The sequence below is a fragment of the Leuresthes tenuis genome, unplaced genomic scaffold (assembly GCF_036924035.1).
Source record: "Leuresthes tenuis unplaced genomic scaffold, fLeuTen1.0.hap1 SCAF_6, whole genome shotgun sequence".
NCBI classification, from domain to species: domain Eukaryota; kingdom Metazoa; phylum Chordata; class Actinopteri; order Atheriniformes; family Atherinopsidae; genus Leuresthes; species Leuresthes tenuis.
This window is the reverse complement of record NW_027325360.1, coordinates 26,679,202-26,698,139: the sequence shown is the minus strand read 5'-3', so window position 1 is coordinate 26,698,139 and position 18,938 is coordinate 26,679,202. Positions and strand designations below refer to the sequence as shown.

The 18,938-nt window shown below is 42.3% G+C and overlaps 1 protein-coding gene across 2 annotated transcripts in view; it reads right to left on the bottom strand.

The window, feature by feature from the left end:
- Nucleotides 1-369: 369 nt before the first annotated feature.
- sema4c (sema domain, immunoglobulin domain (Ig), transmembrane domain (TM) and short cytoplasmic domain, (semaphorin) 4C) overlaps nt 370-18,938 on the bottom strand; it is a 90,248-nt gene continuing 71,679 nt past the window's right edge. For both annotated transcript variants that reach the window (XM_072388486.1, XM_072388487.1), the window contains 9 exons: nt 16,720-16,871; nt 13,484-13,659; nt 11,603-11,747; nt 10,950-11,163; nt 7,927-8,042; nt 6,351-6,508; nt 5,725-5,816; nt 2,987-5,464; nt 370-1,272 (listed from right to left, as the gene is read on the bottom strand). In XM_072388486.1, the coding sequence (XP_072244587.1) occupies nt 4,569-5,464; nt 5,725-5,816; nt 6,351-6,508; nt 7,927-8,042; nt 10,950-11,163; nt 11,603-11,747; nt 13,484-13,659; nt 16,720-16,871 (1,949 nt within the window). In that variant the 3' untranslated portion in view covers nt 370-1,272; nt 2,987-4,568. The remainder of the gene's footprint in view (nt 1,273-2,986; nt 5,465-5,724; nt 5,817-6,350; nt 6,509-7,926; nt 8,043-10,949; nt 11,164-11,602; nt 11,748-13,483; nt 13,660-16,719; nt 16,872-18,938) is intronic.

Below are 18,938 nucleotides of genomic sequence, written 5' to 3'. Positions count from 1 at the left end.
TCTGTAACTCCCCTTTTAAGAAAAAAAACCAAGCTCACACACCATGAATCATATCTCTATTTTTATTTGTGTATATATACACATATAAAAAATAAGGACATATGTACAGTGATAATAAATATCAACATGTTTGTACAAGTGAAATAAGTTACTGAACATATTTTCAAAACCAACAGACCAATAAAACAAAGGCAAAAATGGGGCAAAGTGAAATTAGAATAATACAAATAATAATGCAAGAAAACAGCAGAACTTAAAGCCTTGTGTGAGAGAAAATATTCTGAGCAGACAAAGAAAAAATGCAGAACTACACATAAGAAACATAACACATGCATTTTTCTTCAAGCTTGACACCTGTATTCCTCTAGAAGTTTTTGCAACATGATAAAATAGAAGCAAAGCCTGTTTGCAGAGGGGAGAAATGTTAAGACATAGTCAAGTACCAGTGTAAAGAGCTAATTTGTTTTTACCTTTCTGCCTCAGGGGATTTAAAACTATCAAGTGAACATTTAGTCAACGATCTGCTTCAAATCAGCAGCCATATATTTGGTTTTCAGGGGGTTGGAAAAAAATAAAAAGCATTATTTAGCTTTTTGTAATGTAGGAGGAGAATAAAAGCATGTATATGTAGGATAAGCAGATCACTACTGACATGTAAACAGGGCTGTTTTCGCCTTTTGCTCGAGGGGAAGTTTATCTGCAGATAAAAAATGCAGGAAGTTTGCCGGCATCAGCTCGCTGAAGCAACGTGGACGGATTGCTGAGACTTCAATATCCATTTGGAACCAAAAATAAATTAATTTAAAGAGAGAAAGCAACTGCAGTCGACTTTGGCTTTTCCAAAAGGTGAAGAGGCACAGAAAAAGTAAACAAGTTGAAATGCAGCCATGAAGTCCTGTACAACTTTAGAGCCATAAAATCAGACATCATTTATTTTTTTTGTCTTCTAAGAGAGCATTAGTGTTGCACAACATTAACATCTGAAAAAGTCCAAAAAAGAGCGATCAAAATGTTGCACTCGTACAAGGATGATCATATCAAAGATGTGCAGTCCACTTGCAGAGAGGCTCATGCAACACTAGGATGGAGTGCTGAAGGCTGACCACGTCCTCAGCTTTGTGATCGTTTTGATATTCTACATCTCCCTCAGCGCTCTGTACACAGTGGGAACAAAACAAGTTATTTATGTCACCGCCCTTCCTTCATGCTGTGCTCCTCTGGTCTCCAGAGCCATGTCACCAAAAGGTAAAAGCCTGCCTGATGGACCAAGTCCTGAAAGGGGAGAAAGATGTTTGAAGTTAGTAATAGTAAAAAGCTTAAAAAGCTCAAAAATACATAAAAAAGTTGTTCAGCCTTTTTTCCCCAGGTCAGACTGACCTATTGGAGGATTTTATAATAGGAGCTGCTCTTTGATGCAAAAATGATGATAAAAACAATATGTTTGGGTGACGAGAACTAGCAGACGCTGTACTGATGTTGTTAGATCTGTCACTTCATAGCAGAAGACTGGTATGAATCTTTGAAGTGAAGCACTGTTATTAAACGTTTGCTTCAGTCAGACAGAGGTCCTTTTTGGGTCACCTTATTTTGAAGCTTGTCAGACTGGAACTTTCGTTTTTAATAAAATCCTTTTCTTATCTTTTGCCAGGAAATCCCCTTTTCGGATGCTATAGACTATATACTATCTATGACACTGAGTCTGAAGGTCTTTCAGAGTTTTTCTGTGGAAATTGCCGTTTTTTGAGTTTTCTTCTTTACTGATTTTCAGTCCAGTCCTTGTAAGCTACTTAACACTGATCGATGAATCATTTAAGCATAAAATCTAAATCAAGGGATGAACCACGATAGACGACTTCTCAAAGTACCAGTTTTAAAGTGTGTCTTTAGGCACTTTGTTATGAGAAGCCTGTCACAAAAAACACATAATCTGTTCCCATTTATTTCGTTGCATCTGAAAGAACGCCAAAGATAAGACAGTTTGACAGATGTAAAATACTATTTTTGCACCAACAAGGTGATTCCAAAAGAGCTATTATCTGAAAACTTAACATATTTCAGCATGACAGGCAGTTTGTCCCTAAAACAAGAGGAAACTAGACAGGTGGAGGACAAAAGAAGAAGTGACAGGCCTGAAAAACTACCTACAGCTGACGAATAGGGATGTCCTTAAGAAACGAGGGAAAAAAGAAATCTAGCGATGACTTGACACACAATGTGAGATGAGCTTTTCAAGCTTTGGGAGGATTGAAAGCCAGCCACTATCAGCACAGCTGAGTTGAGCTACAGTTACAGCATGACTTGGCCATTTAACTGGACCTACTAACTAACTGGAAATAAGGAGAATTGACTTTTTTCTCCTTTAGTCTGATGCACATTCAAGGCATTTTGCCACGTCTAACTGGCTCTAGGGTGATGATCGTACATGTAAGTAAAGCTAAATTCACTGCACAGATGTTGCCTTTTAGTTACTCGAATGATAATTTCATCAGATGACACTGCATATAAAACTGGGATTTCATTAGAGCAGAGCAACCGGCCGGGAATGCTGTAAGTGGCACATAGTGTTAATGGGATGATTTTCAGCCATAGTTTCATCGCATTTAGCTATCTGACAAAAGAACGAAAGCACCTATATTGGGAATTTGAAAAGGATGCAAACAGATGGAGGTTCGGGGCGTGTGTGGAGCTCCTTGATCATTTTAATTTTAGGTGAGCATATACCACATTTTAAAAGTCCACTTTTGGTTTTCCTTGCGTTGTGTAAATGTACTTAGTCTTCAGGCTACGCTTAGCTAACCCGCTTTCTGGCTGCACCAACAGATATTGTAATAGTATCAAATTTTTCATCATCAAAAAGCAAACGATAATTTCCCACAGGAAGCTGTAACCTTACGCTGATCTGTAGTGATAGCAAAAAACTCTGTCAGAACAGCTTATAACTTTCCTGATATCTGTTTTCATGCAGTAAATCAAGTGGAAAATATACCTTTCCCCGTTCACGGCTGCTTCTCGCCTGGAGCCAGTCATTTGTCAGCAAGGCAGCAATCAGTCTGTCCGTCAGTTCGTTCTTTCTTCCGTCATCACTGTGTGTTCTTTTTGTGTCGGTGTGTTGTACAGTGCTCTTCCACAGTATATCCGGGTCAGGTTATGGGGTTTAAGGGTGGATCACAATCAGTCCGTAGTCCGGGATGGCTGGGATTCACAAGATTGTGAATGTGTGTGTGTGTGTGTGTGTGCACGCTGGAGTGGTAGTTTCCTTCTTGGCAGTGCAAGTTACCACCCTCACCAAACATAAAATATAAAGCACTTATTGAGACATCCACAGCGGTCACAACAATGAGGGTTCAACTACATTCTCTGTGCCTAATGTCTTTATGTCAGCTTCAATTTGGAATTAACTGTGCAATTATTGTTCTGCTGCCACGAGCTGAATGCAAATAGCCTTTTCTTTTCAAAGGAGATGAACAAGCGTCCAGAAGGTCTAAATCAAAACACCCATCTACTACGCACTCTAATAAATGTCATATGGAGTGCACTTGTAGTGTATTGGACTTGAAGGTCACTGTGCAGGACTGAGCAGGAGTAATGTAATGTTAAACGTGTTGCCCTCACATTGTCTTTCACAGAGGTGAGCCATTAGTCACTTGCTAACCGTTTGAACACTGCTGTAGTCCATAAAAGACAGAAAAAGAGCGTCAAGAAAAATCAAAGCAACCATCACATCAAATTAAAGTGGAAGAGATGGAGAATTTTCTCCAGCGGTAAATATGACACAGGGCAAGGGGAAATATAAATTAAGCAGAAAAAGTCTTGAGAGATTGTCCTTCATTTAGAAACACCCCTCTTGCGCCTTTCACTCCAGTTCACTTCATTTTCCATTTAATTTCCTCTCTTTTAGTCTCTGTCTCTCCTCTCTTTTCAATCCCACACAGAGCTCCTGCCACGGGGACATGATTGTCGTCTTGCTTGGAGATTAATTAGTCTTTTTATACTGTTCTCTCACTCCTGGCTCACAAGTACAAAAAAAGGGAAGACGTGCTTCCAGTTGTTAAGTGCAGTTAGCCGAAAAAGTCTCAAATGAATGCAAGCACAGAATTAGTTCAATATTTCCAGTTAGTTGCCCTTGTCATTGGCTGGTCTCTACATGGGGGCTAACCTCAATGTAACAGAAAAGCTCCCTCTCAGAGCAAATTTCGCCATTGTTGGATTTCCATGCTCGTGGCGGTCTCCTCTGTGTGCATCCTTTTTAAATACAAAATGTACACAAGTGTCAGTTGCACAGTGGAAGCAGAGAAAAGTCACAACCATGGGTGCATGTTGCCAAAAACACAGTAATCAAAGGAGCTCATGTTGGCGAACACGGTGTATGAGTCTGTATATTTAACATGCTGAGTGCTATAAATGTTTAGAGTGAACCAATCAGGCGTAGGCAGAGCAAGAGAGAGAGAGAGTATGGGAGTTAACAGCATGTTGCTGAGAAAGAGAGAGAACAGGCATCCTCAAAAGGAGGGAGGTAGGTTGGTTGTTTTGTTTTTCCACCTCATGGAACGGAGACAGAGGAGACAGGCCTAGACAGATGACTCCTCTGGGTTCGCGTCGGGCAGGACGCTCCTCTGCTGCAGGGTGCGTCTCAGCTCCTCCTTGAAAGGGCTGGAGTAGTCGTTCCCGCCCACGCTCAGGCCTCCCAGCCCACCGCCCCCAGCACCAGCCCCGCTAGCCCTCTCCTCCCCCGCTGTGCTCATGTTGAGGCGGATGTAGCCATTGCTACCAGAGCCTCGGATGTTGGTGAGGCTGAGCCGGCTGGGGGAGTGGATGGGCTGGCCGGGAATGGCGCTGGGTGACGCCGTGCTGCTGACGCTGCTGGGCCCCAGAGCGTGACCGGGAACGATCTTCAGCGAGCCGTCTGAGTAGTAGTAGTTGGCGCCAGTCTCCCAGAATCGGTCTTCATCGCTGGGCATCTTACTGGGCACAAAGGTGGGCGGCTCCTTGGGGAGGGTGATGGGGTAGACCAGAGTGCTCTCGAGAGGCTTCATGTCAGCTCCCTTTCCTAGTGCTAACTTCAGCCTCCTGCGCAGGTAAAGGGCAGCTACAAGGAGCAGCAGGCACGCCGCTCCGAGGGTGATAACGAGCACCCAGAAGAGGCCCATGCTGCTGTCTGGAGCCCGGGCTTCCATGAACACCGGAGCACTCGCAACCACGGCCACCTGGTAGCGCTCCGTCTGAAACTTGACCCCCTGCTCCTCAGAGTAGCAGATGTAGCGGCCCGCCTGCATCTGACTCGTTTCGGGAATGACGAGGGCTTTGAGGGCTCGGTCAAAGCGAGGCCCTCCAGCCTCCGGGTCGCCCAGCTGGAGCTCACGGTCGTTCAGAACCCAGCAAGGCTGAGCCAAGTTGGACACCAGCTGGCACGGCAGCACCATATCAGACCCCACAACCACAGTTACATTTCTCAGACGGGAGTGCTCTGCAGAGGGACAGAAAGGTTGGAGGAGGGGTGGAGAATGTGGAGAAGAGAACACAGGAGTGAGGGTTAAGCGCAGTCCATAAAATATCTAATAGATACTCAGCAATAGCCAGCTCTCTCTACTTAGTTCAGATATTCAGCTCAATCCAGATGTATTTGCCAACTCAACTCAATTGTCTTTTTTTACTACTAACTCACTACTGCACAGAGAGCAAACCCCCACAAGGGGCCACTGGTGAGGTGAGGGGCCCCATACTCACCAGGGCTGGGGATAGAGACTGGCTTATCAAACTTGGTTTTTCCGCGATTAAATCTCTCCAACATGAGGTCCTGCGAGAGGGAGGAGGTGGACCTGGAGACAAGTTGACAGACAGTGGAGAAGATTTAGAATAGTATGAGGATAGAACTGAGTGACATTTCTGTGCCCAGCACTATAATAATACTGGATGCAACCTCTGTTAATGCATTCTGGAGCAGATAGAGGGCGTAAGGTTAATTACACAAAGCAAGCGAATGTGAAAAATATATCAGACCTTATTCAGATTTTGACTTTTCAGTTACAAACTTAGACAGACAGACACAACAAACTTCAAAATAGATTTGTGTAAATGTCCTTCTTTCCTGTATATTGTGTTTAAAATGTGAAACAGGAGGGTTTTCCTCAATAACTTATCTGAAATCTGCCAGAAAACTTCCATAATCCTGCTTTTATGTATTCAACTAAAAGATGAGTATGGATGTCAAACTTTAAAGGGCACATAATACTCAAATGCTGTTTCAGAGCCTTGTCCAGGATCTGTATATCAGGGGCTTCTTTTACAGTAGCAACGCAAAGTCTCATCAAGCACAGAATAGATGCGTGGGGGCAAACCGGCACTCGTCTCACCCTCGGTGGAGGTCGATGCGGACGCAGGCCCGGCCCTCGTTGTCCCAAGCGCAGTAGGGGTCCCTGGCGAGAAGACAGTCTGGCTGAGACTGATAGCGGCTGCAGTTGGCCAACGGCAGCTGGAGAACCTCAGAATGAGAACCGATGTACAAGTACTTCTAGAGAGAGGATAAAGAAAGAAGAGGATAAAGAACAGAGCCAGCCGTACACCCAGAGACAGAAACCAGAGAGAGATCAGAAAGAACAGGAAAGATAAACAGAGAGAAGGGGAGAGTGACTGAGTTATGGGTTAGAGGAGATAATGGAATAATCGCTCTCAATTACAATAACACACGACCCTCTTCCAATCCAATCTGGTTTGTGCCCTTTTCGCAAAAGCTGTTATAAAATATGTCTGGTCGTGGCTAAGCCCGTATTAATGAGATAAGCAGTGGGCATTAGTGGTGAGAAAGCCTCATCAAAAGTGCATTGATTGGTGGACAGGACTTTGTAGATCCACTGGGACACGGTGGCGCACAGGCTCTGTTGATGTTGCGCAGCCTGAAAAAACAGCTGGGGCTGCGCTTCAGTTGTCAGCTGCTGTGGAGCTGTGCAATGACTTTGGATTCATGAGGCGACACCGTATCTCAAAAAGTCTTGATAAAAACATCTGCTTGGTGGTGAAGAATAGCACAGTACTGACCACCAGTCAGTTGTCACTGGATCTATGAATGTAAGCATCTGGCAAAATAAAGGCTTTACAGATGAACAAAAGCAGAGAACCGCTGCAACAAGAGAATACCAATGAGCAACAAATATGATGACAAAGAAAGCCAAAAGAACTCCTAAGCTCCACTCTAAAGGAATATGGTAAGATGACGCACAGCAATGTGCTAAATGTGCTGGCCAAGCAGATTACAGAAACAGCCAAAAGAGTTCATTTTTCACCCCGAGCGACCTTTAAGAAAATACTATTAACTAAGACAATACATCAGAGTCCATGATGACATAATGCACACGCTTCATCTTAGAGCAGCTGGAAGCTCATACTTGATAACATTTCACACACACTTCTGCCTCAGTTTCTGGTCTATTAACATGTTCTTCACAGAAGTGTGCACACATTGATGCTTTTCCTTTGTTGTAAATCACACTCTATTCAGAACTAAATGGATGGGAAGTGTTTCTAAGAGCCCTGCAGTAATTTCATTTGTTTCCAATTGAACAGCATTATAAGGGACAACATCATCAGACCCTGCCCCCTGTGGATGCCAATGAATAGCTCTCTTAAGGTCCCACCACAGCATTTCAGTCAAGTTGAGGTCTGGATCTTTACTGGACCATTGCAACACCTTGATTCTTCTCTTTTTCAGACCTTCTGTTGCAGATTTGCTGCTGTGTTTGGGATCATTGTCCTGTTGATGACCCAGTTTCAGCCCAGCTTTAGCTGTCAGACAGATGGCTTCACATCTGACTCTAGAATACTTTGGTATCCAGAGGAGGTCTTTTTTTTATTGTTCTGATATGTAAAACCTTAGATTTAAAAGTGGGTGTACTCTTATTATTCATATGACTGAATGTGTCAAACTTTTCTTACCTTGGAGTGGGAGATAGTCAGGGTGTCCACAGGCTGGGCTGTCTCAAACAGCTGGATCTCCTCTATCACGTGGGTCTCAGAGCCCAGGATCACCACTCTCTGCAGCCAGCCCTCCGCTGCAGCACAGTGAGGAAGGGGAAAGAGAGAATAAGCTCACTTTATTCCTGCCGTGTTCATTTACATATTAAATCTAAGTTCAAATCAGAACTATATACATTAATCACCCGCCATGGAATGCATTAATATTTCATGATATCCATCGGAATTTCTACGTTCAAGCAGATAGCACAAACCAGATAAACTCCCACCTCCCACAGCCAAACGACTCTTTTAAATATCATTGATATGATATTAGAAAAGATTTACCAACATTCCATACCCATTACAGCAAAGCAGTTAATTTGTATAATAATGATATTCTACAATAAATCTACCTGGCTGCATACCAGTCAGTTTAAATGTTAATCCTCCCTCTACAAACACCAGGAACTGCAAAATATTTCCCTTAAAAATTAATGATATCCTAATAAATTCACAAAGACACACCTGCTGCTGTAAAGGATTTCATTTACATATTAATGGTGAAACATGATTATATACAGACACTTTGCTTTGATGTTGACTCTTTAAATATTAAAGCAAAGGCTGAAAAACATCACCCATGCTTTAGTTACTGCCGCTTCATGAACCATGCTGAGGGCTGGCTGACTGTCTTTCCTCTGCATTTGCTCTTGGCTCATGCTGCTCCTTTCAGAGCCTAAAATTAACCTAAAGCTTTTTGACTTGTCACTGCAGGCAAAGCCCAGGTGAAACTAAACTAATAACATTTATTATATTTGGTAGCAAGGCCCTGAATCTGGAGCAACTAACTTGACTTAATCTTATTAATTATACCTGAAAAATAGGAAGAATAAATAAAAAAATGTCTGCTGAGAAAATCTGTACCAGTGCTATGTTAAATGGAGAGTGAACTTGCAGCCAACTGCAAATAACTGGTGTCATCAAGTTTTCTGTAGCTTTTAAAACTTTAATGTGAATGGTACTAAAATTTTATGCTACTGTGCAACTGTGAAAAAAAGAAAACATCCACTCAGAACATCTAGATTCTACCGAGCTCCTCAACAGCAGACTATATCCAAAGGTCATTGTAAAAGAATGGAGATGCTGTTCGTGGCCCTTAAGTACATTTGGAAGCAGTCATAGTGTGAGAAAAACTTGAAGACTTTTCAAGTGGTGCATAGGGAGGTGATGCTGGAGGCGGAGGAAGAGGAGATTTTTAGCTCCTTTCATGTAAGGCACCGTGAACAAGTTTAGATCCCTGGTGATGAAAGACGTCTCAGGCACAGCTGGTGGGGTGACCTTGGTGTTTGTCCGTGTCTGTGAGAGGAATGGTGTTATGTGCTGACATGCGCTGTCTTGTGTGGTCTTGACGATTAATAGACTGTCACGGAAAATATGAATAGCTAACCCGGCAGCCAAAGGGAGGCTTGAGATAAGCAAATGCACAAAAATGCACGTTGAGGCATAGAAAGCAGCAGGCGTATCATGGCACTTGCTTCTTCCTGCGTCAGGGACCAGTGTCGGCTAATCCCTCAATCCTGTAGCTCAGTTTTTAAAAAAAAAAAACAGTCTTGACAAGTCCTCCCCCCTTCTCTCTTTTCACATCAGCTGTCGCTGTGCTGCAGCTAATAGCTAATCAAGCCCGTGGCCCAACTGGCACTATCAACGCACGTCTGTCAAGGGTCCTGTTGAGTTTGTGCTGTGAAGCACAACTAGCTTGGATGACTGGGCTTGGCTCGGCGAGTGTAAGCGTGCATCTGTGTGTGTCAATTTGTAAGTGTGTTGTAGTGTCCACGTGTGTGCCTGAACCGTCTTCCCTGTTTGCCAGCAGAGAAGCCCAGAGTCCACTGTTGTCACACAGTCAGTGTTGCCCCAGTCACTCTGCCTCTGCAGTGATCTGAATGGTAAGTAGTCGAGCCTCTCCTCATCCATGGACTGCATTTAAATTCCCATTCCTTGCAATCCACCGTCGTAGCTGTGCTGTTCAGGATTAAGTGTCTGGGAGGATGAGCTAATTTCTGATTTATGCCAAAACATGACACCAGCATATGGGCCCTATGGCTACTGACTAGCGATATTAATTAAGTCGCACATACATGGATGCTTCCTTTGATGCATGAAGATAGATCTCGGCATGCTAATGAAGGCCTTAATTGAAACCCCGCTGAAGTCCAACCAGATGGTATGTTGTTTTCATGCCACCGTACCTAATGCCAGTACCTGTCTCTGTCTGCTGCCACGCTCTCATCTCTTTGTGGAATCCCTTAACACACACTGACAGGTGCACACTCATGCACAGGAACGTAATTCATATTACATGCCAAAAGACTGTGAGCTTAGTATGTATTTTCACTGGCATGGTTTAAACACCATAGGAGGTAAGTTAAGTAACGGGAATATTATACACAGTAATGCAATCCAGTATAATAACCACGCATAAAATACAAGCTTTATCCTGTAACATGTAAGGCTTCACTTATTCATTCACGCATTAAGGAGATGATTCAACATTATTGCCTTTTGTTTTTTCAAAGCTGGGGAACAGGATGTTCACTTGGCCTGCACTGCATTGCAAGATTGATTGGTAAATGGAAAAGGCTTATCAGTGTGTGTACCCTATTGCAGATGCAGCTTTAAAAACATGTCAAAATAGGGGAATGGGAGTTGCCTGCCTCTGCTGAGTTACAAATAGGCTTGTCTGACCCGAGAGCAGCTAAAATCAGCTGAGCTATAAAGACTGAAAGTTTGATCTCAAGTTTGAGCTTTGTAGGTATTTGCACTACCGTATGGAAGCAGTACTTAACATCCACAAGTGTAAGAGATCAAATCTGTGACCGCAGTCGAAATGTCATTATATTGTTCTATGAACCAAATGAAAAGTAAGAAATTCAAGGACTTTTTGTTGGCTTCAAAACAAATATCAGCTTTTTGAAATACATAAAATCACTTTTTGCAGTTTCTACCTGTGCCGATGAAGAGCATGTTGTATGCCCGCTGGTCCAGGGCGCTGACCCGGTCCACCGCCAGCCTTGTGAAGTTGACCCCCTTGGTTAGCAGCAGGGGGCGACCTAAAGCTTTGTCCTCCATCAGCGGGTGTTTCTTGGCAAAGTTGAGTGTGGCATCAGGCAGCTGAAGAGAGCTGTTGTAGCCATTCTCCCTGTCTGACTTAGTTATGCACTGCAGTGTAGAGAGACGGAGAGACAGGGGAAGGAAATGGGGCAAAGAAAAGAAGAAAGGAAAGTAAGAAGGGAACAGCGAGAGGGCCAGGAAGGAGAAGGAAGAAGAGGAGGCAACTTCTTAGGTGGAGCTGGTAAAGGTTGGTATGGTTAGTTGGCTTGGATATGGCTGCCCCCCCCCTCTTCCCTTCATTACACTCCTTCCTTTAGTTTCCTTTCTTTTGTTATGTCCTAAGCTTTTTGTGCCGTGCCAGCCTCCATTCTGCTGCACATCACCTACTATTTCTTATTTTACTTCCTCCCACATTGCTGCTCCATCCCACCTCTGCCATCACATCCCTCCCATCATTATGCATACTACTTTCTTGCTCTCTGAAGTTGCCTGAAAATTGCATTTATCAAGCATCACACAAGCCAGCACTGGGTTCTCAATTTCTTACCGATCCAGGCCGAGGGCTGGGGACAGGACCTGTGTAGCGTCCCCATCTCTGGGATACCTCCCTGTACTCCTTGTAGGACCCTTCAAACACCTTTTTCACATCGCTGATCTGGTACTGGCACACAGCTGACACATCGACATCACCCCTGAAACGTGGTAACAAGGTAGGGAGGGAATCAGTGATATGCGGCAGTAATAACTGAGAAATGACTTCCCTGTCTTCCACCTTCCCGTGGAATGTGACCTGAAAATCAACAGGCTAAGGCTGCCACGGTGAACAGATGTGCTTTAAACTGGATTCTCAGCTCAGTAATCTCATCGCTGCAAATACATAGAAATCCTGGAGCCTAAACTCTTCTACTGAGTGAGCTGTATAGACACATTTCTGCTCTTTCTGTAGCAAAAAGAAAAAGCTCATGTTCAAATTCATGTGCATGCAAATACACAAGTGAAAGCAATCAGCTGGTGTCAGGAAATGTATTTCACTTAATGGGAAGGCTGGGGGTGTGCAAGGTGATGACGGTTTTAAAATCCCATTTTCAGACCCAAAGCTGGGCTGAAATTGAGTACTGACACATGACTGAGTCACATTCAGTTATACTTGTAGCCCTCCTCTCACATTTGATTTCCATCCTAGTTTAATAGAAAGAATACAGATTTTTTGATGGAGTCACTGACTTTTATAAGCACGAAATAAAGTTTTTAAAAAGCCAAACGTTTTGTACACTAAGAAGCAAAGTCACAATTTTCAGCTCCTGCTGTTTTTTGCTGGCTCTTAGCTCTAAATGGGTTGCATACTGCTGTACTTTTTGAAAGCTACAAACAGGAAAGAAAAGGTTGATTTCATCAACCCATTTCACCTGATTTATCCAGTGTAGGGAGTACTTTTTTTAGTCTGCAGCAGGGACACAGATTTTATAAATTGAATGTCAAAACTTAAAGACAGCGCTGATGTCCTAACAAGTTGAATAAAACAGCTTATTCACTCACATTGTGGCCTGAACATAATGTCAAATTATTTCAAAGTTAACCCTATCAAAGCCAGGGGACTATAAGGAATCCCCAGCGAGTCCCACAGAGAGGAGGGATTAGGTTTTTCAGCAGCTTCAGGAACCCTGAATGAAGAAACAAAGCTTGAGGTTCAAAGCTGGCTCAGTTTGTGATATGATATCTTATTGAAGAACACAAAAGACTCACATCAAAGGGCACTGCCTGCAGACATAGAACATCTCTAATTCTAAAAAAGAAAACCATCCGCCCTCTCCTACTGCTTTCTTGATAAGTAACTTATTAATACATTACAGATATATAATGGTGCAACAAATGTCAATCTTTGCATACTAATATGTGTTTTCACAAGAGATACACGCAAAGAAAAGCTTTTGGTTATTCAAGCGAATCTCTCATCGATGTTGGCGATGTAACTTAGTGCAGGCCTAAAATTACCGACAGTATGATGAATTTCTGTTGCCAGGAGAAAACGAAAGCAGTTTTTTCAAAAGCTTTGAGTGTGGTGGTGAAAAATAGCCCCCTTCTTTTGTGTTTTGTGGTGGACAATTGAAATTTTGATTCTGTTTAGCAAATAGATTTACTGCCATTTCAAACTACAATAAAACTCTGTTGCATTCAGTCTCTAATAAAAGCAATACAAAACATTTACAGAGGGAAAAAAAAATCAGTTATGTCCACTAGAAATGTATGACATTTGTATCAGTATTAAATCAAAGCTGACAAGTGATTTTATTAAAAGATTCTGTGATGTGACATATAGGTGAGTGACATAGACCTGCTAATGTGCTAACTAACTCACACTGACACTGAAAATGGTGTTGCTTATCTCCAGCCTTTTTGACATGTTGTGGACAGCCCACATCTTACTCACCACTGGGCATGGAAGATGCCGTAGAAGGTGGTGCCCCTCCAGTCCTGCCCCGGCAGGGTGAAGACGGCCCGCAGGTTATTGAAGGAGACATGGCGCTCTGGAAGGGAGCACTCCAGCCGGGCTTTCTGGAAGGTGGTCCACTTCTTCTGCAGGGTCCTTGTACCACCCAGATCCCCCTAAAAGGCAGAAGATCAGATCTGATCAAAATCTGTCATTTTGTCAAAAAAAAAGTTTCACGTTGTTTTTGTGAATTTTAATGCAGTTACTCTTACTTTTTCCAAGCACTTTTTAGTTGAATCAGGGACCGTAATGGCCTGACACCCAGTCCGCAGAGGACACAGCAGACCTCTGCTTTTGTCAGATTGATCAGTGTAAAATCGCTTCTATCTTGTACCTCACATAGATGCGTTACTGTGGTAACCAAAATGGCTCACATTGCTTCTACAGATGGCTTACTTCCAGAAGAGAAGGATTCTGATACTTGTTGTTATGGATGCTGAACTAAATTTTTCAACCCGGTATTCAGTTACTCTTTAAGCTCACCGTGCTCCCTCTTGATCTTTTCATGATAAAAGTTTGCTTCATGTGAAGTGGGTCAAAGAAAGTAGGAATGCTGGGATAAAACAGCCTTCGGATGCATTAAGAAACACTAAATTTTTACAGTTATACAACAAATACATACAAGTAATCTCTTCATGCATTATTGCATGTGCTGAAGTGACCTATCTCTCTCATCCTTTTTACACTTAGTGATTTTAGGAGCTGTGAAAAAGCATATCACAGCAGTGAGACACAGAGATTGTGCTGCTGCTGCAATAGAAATATGTGCTAAATTATTCACTGCTGTGGCACACATCGTGTGTGAGCATCTGTTTCTGATATCATTCAAAGGCTGCACTGATTATCACAGTGTTGTTCTTATATGCCAATTACACCAGTGCATGCAGAATATTGTACTCTTAATTGCACACATCTCAGCTAAGGCTCTAGTGTGTCTACTTTGCCTGCTTTACAGGCTACTGAGATTATATTGTTGAGTATGGAAATGTGACACGACTCTGAACTGTTTGCCATGCTGAGAAGTCATCAAGTGAGGAAAAGACCGGCTGTCTTGATTCTCACTGAGTAATTCTCCTCACAACAAAAAGCACTTCTGATGTGTGGTCATAATGACTGTGATGTGTCAAACCTAATCAGTTACCCAAATGAGGCCATTAATTAAGCAAATGAATCCTTAATTACCAGATATATCTGCGTCATTGTAATTGTTTCTGAAGAATGCAAAGGGAGTAAACTGGCAATGTTCTGAAATTCTATTGTTCTTGCTGCTGTGGGTCAAACTAAATCATAGAGGAGCTAGCAAAATTTTTTTTTCCCTTTATTCTGGTATGAACGTGAACTCTGCCTTGTATTCGTGCTTAAAAGTTTCAATCATCACGGGGAGAGCATTGAAGTTGATATCAAATTTTCATGATGGTTTGATGGGAGTTCTGTGATGACTAAATGCGAAGAATAATCAGCCTACAGAGAAGAAATTAGACTAGAGGATCAATAGTAGTTAATAATGACACAGCCAAGCATGAGTGATCTTTTGAGAATTGAGTTTCAAGTAGAGATCTGTGCTTCCCATATTCGCCATCTTCAAATTAGGGTCTGTCTTCAATGTAAAGCGTCATCGTTTTAACTTTGTTTTGTGAGAGACAGTGTGATACATCACTGTATATATAAAATTTTTTTTTTTCTTGTCACCACCTGGACTTGACAAAGCAAACAGAAGTGCCTCCCACTGGAAATGTACAACAGTGAATAACATGTTTCTGCTGGTAACACGATATTTACCGCTACTGATGCAGTGAGGAGTTTCTCATGCCTCAAACAATCATATTGGAAGACACATCCTGTGGCCGTGGAAAAGATTATACTCTGTTTCAGAAAGACCTGATTATTGGTTTGCAAAAAGCAAATAAAATAACGAAGGAGACTGCTGAAAGTACTAAAATTGTGTGAAGAACCATCTCGTGCATTATTAAAACCTAGAAGGATGAGCCATCATCTCTGAGGAATAAAGGTGATTGCAAGAAAATCTTCAGTAATCATGATCTGAGGTCACTTGACCGTCTGGTGAAATCAACAAGAAGTAGAACACAGCAACACAGGAACATAGGAACACAGGAAGGGAACTCAAAGTATTGGGACTATACAGCTGTGTAACCATCTTATAAACACCTATAACTGAGGCTAATTGAAAAAAAAAGGCTTCAATTTGCCAGGGATCATCAAGACAGGACTCTGGACTAATGGACAAAGGTAACATGGGTTGACGAATCCAGGTTTACTCTGTTTCAAGAACGATGGGTGCATTAGGATAAGAAGAGCTGTGGATCCAGTGCTGCACCATTCATGGATAGAGCCTACTTTAGAAATCTGTAGGGGCAGTGTTAAGATCTGTCTAGATTCAGCTATGCTATAAGCCCACAAAAATGAGGTCATCGACAACCTAAATATACTGAATAACCAACTTTGTCCATCAGTAGGTCTTTTCTTCCCTGATAGCTTTGGCATTTCTAAGATGACACTGCCTGGATTCATTAGGCTCGCATTGTTAAAGAGTGGCTCGAGAAGCTGGAGGCATCATTTTCACCCTGGGGAGCCCAGACCTTAGCCCCGTGGAGAATCTTTGGGATGTGCTCGAGAAGACTTCACTCAGCTGTCCAACTCTCCCATCAACACTACAAGATTATAATGAAAAATGAATTAACCTCCTGATAGAAATAGATGTGACATTACATGAGCTTAGAAGAATGATGCCATTGTGAATGGAGGCTGTAATCAAAGCTGAAGGTGATCCAATATTGTGTGACTTTATTCTTTAGGGGTGGGGGGCAGGCAGCGTATTATTCTATTTATTGACTCTACCAGGTTTGGCAGCAAAAGACCAAACTGCTTGAAAGCGCTGTCGCACATTATTAAGTTCTCAAAAACAGCTGCCAAAACAGCTGGAGAAAGTAGAAAAAAGCCAATTCTCTGCCAAGTATGCATGAAACCATGATTTCACAGTCAAATCCCCCCTGTGCGTTTATAGAAAACTCACAGACTGATTATTGTTTGAATGTGTGCTTTCCTCATTAATGAACTCCAACACTGACACCACACAAGGAGTGGGACGAAAGCAATTCTAGGGGAATGCTGATTGAATCTGTTCTGGGATCAAATCTAATTATTGCTTGGTGTATTACCTTGCAGACGCGGGCCACTCTGGCCACAGTGAGCTCTGTGTCACAGTCCAGCTCCAACGCTCGCTCGCTGAAGAAGAAGTAAATCTTGTCGTCGTCCCCGTCTTTGCTGCCGCTGCTCTCCCTGACAAGGGCTGAGCCCACAAAGTCTGGCTCTGTACGCACACAACATACGCAGAAGGGTTGTCAGGACGTGCACAGTTAAGACATTACCTCTCAACCTGCAGGACTGACGCACACACACACTGACACACATATGCAGAAGCTTGACACTTCCATCTCTTCCTTTGCCTCCCCTTTCTCACCTCTTTGTCTGTTTTCTTTCATCAGTTCACCTCAGCTGTTCTCCAGTCATTTCTCACTCTCTTTCTCTCCAGTGCTAACTATTAGCGTTTCATCTTGCGCTTTCCACTTCCCCCAGTCACTGCTGTCTTTCTCCGATTCTTTCTATATCCAGGCCTCATTAGGTTGCGAATGTTTCTTTTTCAAAAGCCGAATTTGCTATGGGTTTTAAATTCTTTTTGTATGCAAAAGTATCTTTTTACTGCCTCCCCAGATGAACTGGTCTTTTCGGTAAAAAGCACTTCAATGATACAAAGACCAATTTCAATGTTTTTAGACTGGGCAGAAACTACTTAAATTGAAATGAGGCTAGCTTCTTTGCAAGTCTGTTTTTTTTTTTTTTTTACCTTGAAAGCTCCATATCAGCATGAATAATAAACAGACATATCGGTCTAAACCTCTGCCTCATCTGTATGCGCCTCCTTCCTCCCTGTCCCTTCTCTGTTTTTTCATCACCAGTCCTAATGTCTGTTCTTTCATCACCCAATTTTTCCTGCTGAGACTTCATCCTCTTCTCTCCCCTTCATTTCTCTCCAAGTGGCTCACTTTTTCCCCCACATCCTCCCCCCAAAAGATAACAATCCTTCCTTGGAGCTGAGGTCTCCTGCAACATCTCTTTTTTTGGTCTCCTGCTTATTTTCCCTTTAAATTAAACTCTGTTAAAAAAAAGAGACAATATGCCAGTAATCTGTGAGGAAAAAAAGCTAAATTCTGAACTGATGCTGAATATTTTAGACAAATTCTACGCAACTGCAGAAGGCTTTATATGAAAGGATATTTTGAATCTTCTAAATAAAATAAAGGAAAGCAAGTTTACGATGGACAGTTTTCTAAACACAACCGGCATGCCTCAGTCAGACATAATCTATGTAGAACTGTAGTTATAGTCAGACTGGTTATCTTTATATGTCCACTATTGTCTCTTGTTGACAGCACTATAGCTTCAATGCGTACAACACTGGACAATGTTGCCCCTCTGAAAAGGAAGGTAATCAGTCAGAAGAGGTTGGCTTCTTGGTATAATTCACAGCTGCATGTGTTAAAGCAGACTACAAGAAAGCTGGAGAGACAGTGACGTTCCTCTAATTTAGAAGAGTCTCAATTAGTCTGGAAAGATAGTTTAATAACGTATAAGAAAGCACTTCGTAAAGCAAGAACTGCTTATTATTCATCATTGATAGAAGAGAATAAGAATAATCCCAGGTTTCATTTCAGCACTGTTGCCAGGCTGACAAAGAGTCAGAGTCTGTTGAGCCATGTATTCCTTTAACTCTCAGCAGTGATGATTTCATGAGATTCTTTATCAATAAAATTGTTTCTATCAGAGAGAAGATTAATGGAATCCTTCCCACTATTATCACTGATTATTATCACTCATCAAGTAGAGCAGCTTTAGAAGTATCTTTAGAACCTGATTTGTATTTAGACGGCTTCTGCCTAGTTGATCTCTCTGAGCCAACAACAGCAATTGTCTCTTCTAAACCATCAACTTGTATGTTAGACCCAATCCCAACCAGACTGTTCAAGGAGGTTTTCCCCTTAATTGACACTTCCATATTGAATTTGACCAATCGATCTTTGTTGACAGGATATATACCTCAGACTTTTAAGGTTGCTGTAATTAAACCTTTACTTAAAAAACCTACTCTTGATTCAGAAGTGTTGGCTAATCATCGACCTATATCCAATCTCCCTTTTTTGTCTAAAGTTCTTGAAAAAATAGTTGCAGTTCAACTTTGTGATCATTTACATAGAAATAATCTGTTTGAAGAGTTTCAGTCAGGATTCAGAGTGCATCATAGCACAGAAACAGCTCTGGTGAAAGTTACCAATGATCTCCTCTTAGCCTCTGATAGCGGACTTGTTTCTGTGCTTGTCCT